General features: G+C 35.2%; 1 protein-coding gene across 1 annotated transcript; it reads right to left on the bottom strand.

Annotated features, from left to right (window-relative positions):
* Positions 1–3,235: 3,235 nt before the first annotated feature.
* LOC111392293 lies at positions 3,236–6,994 on the bottom strand. Its single transcript, XM_023017608.1, has 5 exons — positions 6,445–6,994; positions 4,997–5,669; positions 4,680–4,917; positions 4,038–4,100; positions 3,236–3,605 (listed from the first exon to the last, which is right to left on the bottom strand). Exons 1-5 carry the CDS (start codon positions 6,758–6,760, stop codon positions 3,513–3,515), a joined length of 1,383 nt encoding a protein of 460 aa, XP_022873376.1. The 5' UTR covers positions 6,761–6,994; the 3' UTR covers positions 3,236–3,512.
* Between the last annotated feature and the right edge of the window lie 765 nt (positions 6,995–7,759).

Here is a 7,759-nt window from a genome sequence, read left to right as displayed (position 1 = left end):
GGTAAATCTTTCCATATTATGAATATTTCGTAAATTTACCTGTTCAACGACATTTTGTGTGAGTTCTCCGAGTAATGCACGCATGGTTCGAGGACATAACTCTGTCATTGGTTCGTAACGACTATGACTGTTCTGACTCTGTCCATATGCTCGTGGCTATGCTGCTCCTCATATCGCTCGATCACAGACTGGACTCCTCCCTGACTTGCTTCCTTATCAGATTTCTGAGGCATATTGTTTCACCTTTTGTATCTTCAACACCAAACACCAATGTCTCACTGGGCGTGCCAAATTGTTTCGCGCGGGTAGTCGCTAACAATTAAAAAGAAAATCAGACAATTGTATAAAGAACAAACATCTTGAGACAAAGTCCCAAAAAGGGTTGTTTTATTGGTGATGACTTTACAATTGGAACTAAACAGAATGCCTCCAAGAGGCGCAAGCACACGAGTACTGAAAAGAAATGTTTAAGTTTAAATTAAGAAATTGAAATTACATATTCTCTGTTTGAGAGTGTTTGATTTGGGGTCCTTTGCTCTATGTCTTCTCTTCCTTTTATATTTCCTTGATGATTTCTTTGTGATCAACCGCTTAGGAACTGCTTGATTGCTTTGTAACTACCCACTTTCTTTATGGTGGCTAACTCGTCGTGGAACTGCCGTATCAAACTGCTGCCACTACTCTTTGTCGTCCAATCGTCTTCAACTGAACTCCTTGAATCGTGGAACGTGATAAAGTTACTCAATAACTGCTTCCCAATCGTCTTCAACTGAACTCCTTGAATCGTGGAACGTGATAAAGTTACTCAATAACTGCTTCAATAACTGTACTTCTGGATAACCATAACATCTTATGTTTGCTAAGATCCTGGGCGATTCGAAGGTTTGGGCGAGAACAGGGTCATAGCTCTGGGCGACTGTAAGGCACTTCATTCGCTCAGATCTTGGGCGTCTTGCAAGCTTGGGCGATGATGTTACCGTGTTTGTGAGCTTCCACTGCATTCATTAATAACTCTATCTAGGCCTCTATCCTGAATTGTCCAGTTGGGCTTCATTCTTTGAGCTATTCGACTTGAACTGCGCTTTTAGTGTGTCAACACTATCTTAATATCATTTTTTTCTGATCGAGCCTTTATCACACCGATGGCCCACCATATTTTCAAGACTACCTCAATCAAGCGAGGCCAACACCAGCATCACGAGGGCTCGGGGTAGTCCACCACATTAGCATTAGAAAGAGTGTGACAAAAAGACTTGTCATGTTTTTTTCTCTTCGTGATTTAAATGTCAAAATGCATTTTGAGTTTGGCTAAATACATTCAACCCACATATTTTAATAAATAGGCTACATTTTAATTGTATGAAATATTCACAACCTTCACATATTATCATATTTATGTCTCAAATTTTTTTTGCGTTGCATTTATATATTCAAATTAACTTAAATTGTTCCTGCTTATGATTTCTTTGCAAAATTTTCTTTAAAATAAAGTAAACTATCATTTTTCTCCATTGTATTTTAAATAAGCAAAATAAATAATAATGCAAAAAGTGTTATTAAATGTTATACTATCATTTTAAAGCAAGTTATTAATATTTTCGACCGAAAACCACAATTAAGGACAATATTTTATGATCAATGAAATATTAAAAATAAAAAGTGAGGAAGAAAAAGTTAAGGATATAAGTGTGATAATGAATAAAAAATTATGATGTTTAGCCCTCATTTGACAACAATTATTCGGAGAAAATAAAGTTTTACATAGTTACTTTTAGAAGAATGTGTGATTAAAAAATAAGAATAATTTAAACTTATGTGCAGAATTTTTTATTGTATGAATGTGTAGTTAAAAATGAGTAAAAAAAGTTTAAAAATAATTATTGCCAAACAAGGTTTAGTGTAATTAAATATTGTGTATTTATGAAAAAAATGTGGTGTGAATATAACCACCCTTTGAATTTTATGTTATAAGTTTAATCTTATTTTCAAATTTTCATTTTTAAAAATATCAAATCAAACAGCTTATGTGTATTTTGCAAAACTAAAAATAAATTGAAAACAATAAACCAAATGCACCCTTAATTTTTAGTTCTTCAATTGAACCAATTCAATTCAACAACGATAGCACTAAGCATGTGTGGTTTTAAATTAAAAAAACCATCCATTTTAACTAATATTAAAGATATTTTTGGCCCAGTTTTTATTAGATTATAAGTGGTGAATCGTACAAAATGTTTGGATAATAAATAAATAAATAACATGAGTCTTTGAAAATATGTGGATAAAAATATATTTATGATCAATTTAAAATTTTGGACAAACTTCAATGACGTTTGATTAAATTAACTCATTTAATCCCAAATTAATAAAATATGTAGTTGAAAACCTAATAAAGTTGTGAATATAATGAAATTTGTGATTGAAAATGAATAGGGCTGGACATGGTCCGATTCGGTTCGGTTCTCCCGATCCGAATTTTTTGGGTATTTAATAAGTGGAACCGTTGGGTCCAAATTTAATCACGGAACCGTTCGGATTTGGTTCGATTCGGTTCGGTTCCATTCGGTTTCGTATTATAATTAAATTTTTTAATATATACAAAGTTACGTTAATTTAATTAATGATATGTTCAATATTAGCTCTTACAAAATAACGTAGTTCAATCTTATGTGTTTCACGTCTTTCTTTGCTGAATTTTTCATAAATTTGATTATTAAAATCACAGAAAGAAAAAGATAGCGAACTCAAAATAATAAAGAGAGATGTTGTGGAGCTTTAATTCAATTTTCTCTGGTAGAAACGATACTACAATAGAATAACAGATTTGGATAAAATTGAGATCAATTTAATTAAATTGATTTTGAACTGAAAATAGAAATAGAAAAATCATATTTTGTGATTTGAACTAAATTAACTAGTTAACAAATTTATTTAGAAAAAATAAAATAATTTTGCTTATTTAAAATAAATTAATTAAAAAAATTACGAAGATTCGATTCTTATTCGGTTCCTTCGGGTCTTGGACTAGAATCGAGAACCGAACCATACCCGTCGGTTCTTGATTCAAATATCCGTTCGGGTATTTAACTTGAGAAGAACCGACAGGTTCGGTTCGGTCGATTCAGTTCGAGAGTTTTGTCCAACCCTAAAAATGAGTAAGAAAAAATATGTTCTTAAAAATGAAGATCAAATAGGAATTTAGAAATAGTTTTAACTATTGAATGAACGCCACTACTAAAAAAAACTCAATATATTGAAGATCAAGTTGTTGCGAGGATAGGAGGTTGTTGAAACAATCATAACAAGATGACAAATTCTTGACTCAAAAATCTTAACTCACCCATTCACAAAAGACTTCGACTAATTATTTTGAATTCCAACCCAGTTTTTCCTGACTAGCTAATTTGCTTACGATCACTCACGCCAGGTGAGGGAAGGTGCAGTCGCCCAGAAACATTTACACTTGCAATTGCAGATGATTAAGGTACATATTCTTCTAAACAACTAAGGATTTATTTCTTGTTACAAACATTTTTCTTCTTGGCAGTTGTTTTCTTCTTGGCAGCCGCTTTCTTCTTTGAATTTTTGAACCCCATTCCACTCTCCTATCAACAAATCGAACATAAAGTCACAATGTTATTTAAGATGCTGGAATACAGATTCTCAATGCCATGTGCCCACAATAATTCATCAAACAGCAGAGTCGCCATGGAAAAGGTTGCTGGACAGGATCTATTCTAGCCAATCCACAATAATGTTCATTCTCTAACCGATTCAGAAACTAAGCTGGAAACATATAGGGAAAAAGAGAAAACGAAAATAGCCTAATGATACAACTCAGGCCGACCAATAGAAATACTCCACCCTTGTCATATCACACTAGATAGTTATCATATTCATGGATTAGGATTCGCAGTCCAACCAATTGGGAGAGGATCAATATATTTCTTTTCGGGAAAATAAGACAAAGAAGCAGAACTATACGTCAGGAAGCATAAGCAACCAAGCACATACGAAAAGACACCATAAGAAATTACCTTTCTATACTGGCGGTAAGCAATTTGACCCCTCAACTCTTGCCCACTTTTGTTCACATAAACCTGATAAAGATTTAACAATTTGATTAGCAATACAGTTGGTAAATAAAGATGAACAAAAAAATATTAGAGTATTTTTTTCTTTTTTTTGGTGTATAAATGAATATCTTAGCCTACATTTGGAAAGAATTTCTAAACCATTTAATTTATAAATAAATAGAAATGAGTGGTGGATAAGTTAATAGTACTTGTGGGTACATTGAAATGTGTAGTTAAAAATGAAGTTTATCCATTTATAAATTAGCCAAACGGAGGGTTAGCTGTTTTCTACTTGAGCTCATTTTTGACAGAAAGACATACCAGTTGGTTTTTTATGCGTGAACACATTCCAACAATTAAAAATAGACATACTTCCAAATCAAACCATATTTTTCCTATAATTCTTACAGAAACTAGTCTGGTTTAGGAAGACATCGTCTTTGATAGATAAATTTTTCCATAGCTGCAGTTAGAGCTACATTAGTGAATCACACTTGCAGTACTGGATTACTTCTGAAGTATCAAGTATTGAAAAGGGAAAGGAGAACATTAATTACAGAAACGTGAACCATATTGACACGTAAAATATGAAATTCAACTTACTCTTTGCCCATTTGAGCCCGTGTACCAGCCGGCAGGCTTACCAACAGCATGTACCCTTCTTTTACCAGCATCTTTCGGATTTCTAGCACAACTTTTAGGATTCACCCAGTTCTCAGATTCTTGTGAGATCTCGCCTACACTTGACTTTTTTACATTTTTTTGGGTCCTTGTGGAGCTTGTCCCAACATTGTGGTTCTTAGTTGTTTGTCTTGAGCTTTCTCCATGACTAAATTGGCCCCTATACAAGACAAAGTGTGCTAGTTAAATGAGAACTCGAAGGAACCTACAACTTAAAAAGCGTGACCTTAAATCATTACATGTAATCAATAACTGAAGCATTCTGCTGCCTGTAACCTTGGGAGTTCCCTGCTCCTATAGGAAAGAAATGGGGCAATCGATCCTGAACTAGTTTCTGGATCCTAGGATCCATGTGGAAAAAATAGCGATGAGCGGGAGGAAGAGAAGCCATATCCCGTTGTTGCTCGTTGTCTTTGTCAATAATTTGAGGTGAGTCCTTATAGTTATTTTGTGTTCTGCTCTTATCTTTCACAGATCCAAAATATTCTCTACAAACCTCATCAAAAGCAGGTGTAGGAATGTGAAAACTCTTCTCTGAGCAGAAATCTTTCCAGAAGTCTTCATTTTCAGATGCTTTTTTTGTCCTCTGCTCACTTGAAGCTGCATGTTGCTTGTGATTTGATTGGCTGTTCTTCAAAGGTGAATTTGAAAGATTTGCTTCTTTTCTCACATCTTCAATGGCAGAAGGATCATCGGAATCAGAATCAATCAACTGGAACCTTCTAAGAGGACTGACGGTTAACTTGGGAAAGATCAAATTACTAGTGCCTGTTTCCACATTTACAGAAGCCGAAGCACTTGAACCCTCTTTCTTTTTTGATTTCTGTTCACTTGAAACATGTGATTTCAAAATCCCAGGCCGACGAAATAGGAACTTTGAGCTGCTACACACAGAATTTGTCCGAAGATCACCTAAGATTCCAAAATTCAAAAGAAAAAAACAATTTGGTGACTATCAGTAATTAATATACCTATCAAATGTTTCCAATCCAATTTATTCAGCCTTTTCATTGGTTCTCAGGACAACAATAAATAAATCATTGAGCATCATATTTGTTAAGGGCATCAAGTTGCCATCATCATCAACAATTTTGACTATAGCACGGTAGAGTATCAAAATATATAAACGCAGCACTTTTGACGCATAATCAAGAAACGAAAATATTAACGGCCACAAGTTGCCACGAGCATTATATTTGTGCTTAGCATGTTTTGGGATTCTCTCAAACAATAAATTGTCTTTTGCGTATCAATCACCACTCACAAGAACAAATTTTGCACTAATCATGTTTAATGGCAGTATTCCCATATATCAAAGTGCAAACAGTACATACGGTTCGACGAAACAGTAGCTTTCATTTAAGAATAGCAATTGCCAACTGCAATGAACTCATACTTGTCACTAAATTTTGATGCAGTTTCCTGGAATATAAAAGTACAAAACACACGCCTCCAGTACAAAAAGATTGCACTAGAAGAGGCAAGAGCTATTTGAATGATCGGAAAATGTTTTGCATAGAACTAAAGAGGCTTTATTCATTAGAGTTAAGTGATCTCAATATAACACGAAGGATAGGAAAAGTAAAACTAGCATTAATTCACATGGCCCACTTCAAATTTCAACGTTTCCATATATTCAACAAAAAAACAAAAGCATAAACAAAGTCAAAAAATGAATTTTTGATACCAGGGGGCCTATCCTCCTCGGAAGAGAAATCCTCAATCTCATCATCCACGTTACGACAGGTATTTTTCTTGGGCTTGATATTTTCCTCCTCAACCTTAGGCCCGCACCGAAGCCTTTTGTGGGCCCGAGGCGGGTCCGGGACAGGAACTTTCACCAGCGATTCAAAATCATCGTCCTCTACTTCGGTTGGCGGGAGATTGGCAGTGGTGGAAGGAAATGTAGCTTGTTGGGGCGATGGTTCGGGTCCAGGACCCGAATCGAGGTCAAAATCAAGCCCTAGGGAGAACGACGGAGGCTCAAAATCAAAATCCGCCATATGCGAAAAAAAATAAAAATCGATGGGCTTGGGATGCTTGTTTTGAAGGTAAAATCGGTGGGATTAGTGAAAATTTCCGATTTTTGCATTTGAATTTTACTGATTTGCGCCAAGAACTTGGAATGCGCGCTTAAGCATAAGCTCCAACTCACGAAGTGAACAAGGGCTTTAACTTGAGTGTTAAACCGTTGTATTTCGGCCCACCTCCGGCCTTTTGGACTCATAACGAGATAAAAATCATGGGGATAGCAGAGTTTAAATTGAGAAAAATTCACCTACAAACCTACGTTTAAAGAATAATTTTCAGAAAAACAAGGAGATTAAATTTTATTTCATAAATCAGGTAGTAATTAATTTTTAATAATTATAGTAGAAATTTAATTAAATCTAATATACATATTCACCTTACCCAAATCCCACCCCACACACCTACGCAAGCACCATTCCTTTCAAAGCCCCTAAATAATTTCTCTCACTGCTTATATTCCCTCTCTCATCTCTTCTTACCCAACCATTCCATACCTCAACAATCATTCTCTATGACTCTGGTGACTACCCACCTCGACGGTGCTAACGACAAATCCAACAACTCAACAATGCAAGATGAGGCTCCAATGATTTGTGTTGACAGAAAGTGGTAATTGTGTTAAAAGAGTGTTGACTTTAGAATGGCTTTTTCCAACGGACTAGAATGTGAAGCTCGAGGTGTAGAAAGCTTGGGACAAGGTGAGGCCTGCTTGAACATTACAGAGTTGTGACAATGGCATCGTGGATTTTCCGACATTGGTACCTTAGATTTGTGTTTACCACAGTGATTTGAAACCAAAAAATCTAATATTGGATGATAATGAAACTCTAACAGTGTCAGATTTTGGGTTGAGTGCACTGGCTACAACGATGAATGGTGGGTCAAGAAGATTCTTGGGTATCTTGGCATTTTTGTTATGATGAAGGGTATAGGAAAGATGGATTTGAACTTTTTAGGATAAACCAAGCGAA

This window comes from Olea europaea, unplaced genomic scaffold (assembly GCF_002742605.1).
Source record: "Olea europaea var. sylvestris unplaced genomic scaffold, O_europaea_v1 scaffold915, whole genome shotgun sequence".
NCBI lineage: Eukaryota > Viridiplantae > Streptophyta > Magnoliopsida > Lamiales > Oleaceae > Olea > Olea europaea.
The sequence above is the reverse complement of the archived record's forward strand: the minus strand, read 5'-3'. Positions and strand labels throughout refer to the sequence as shown.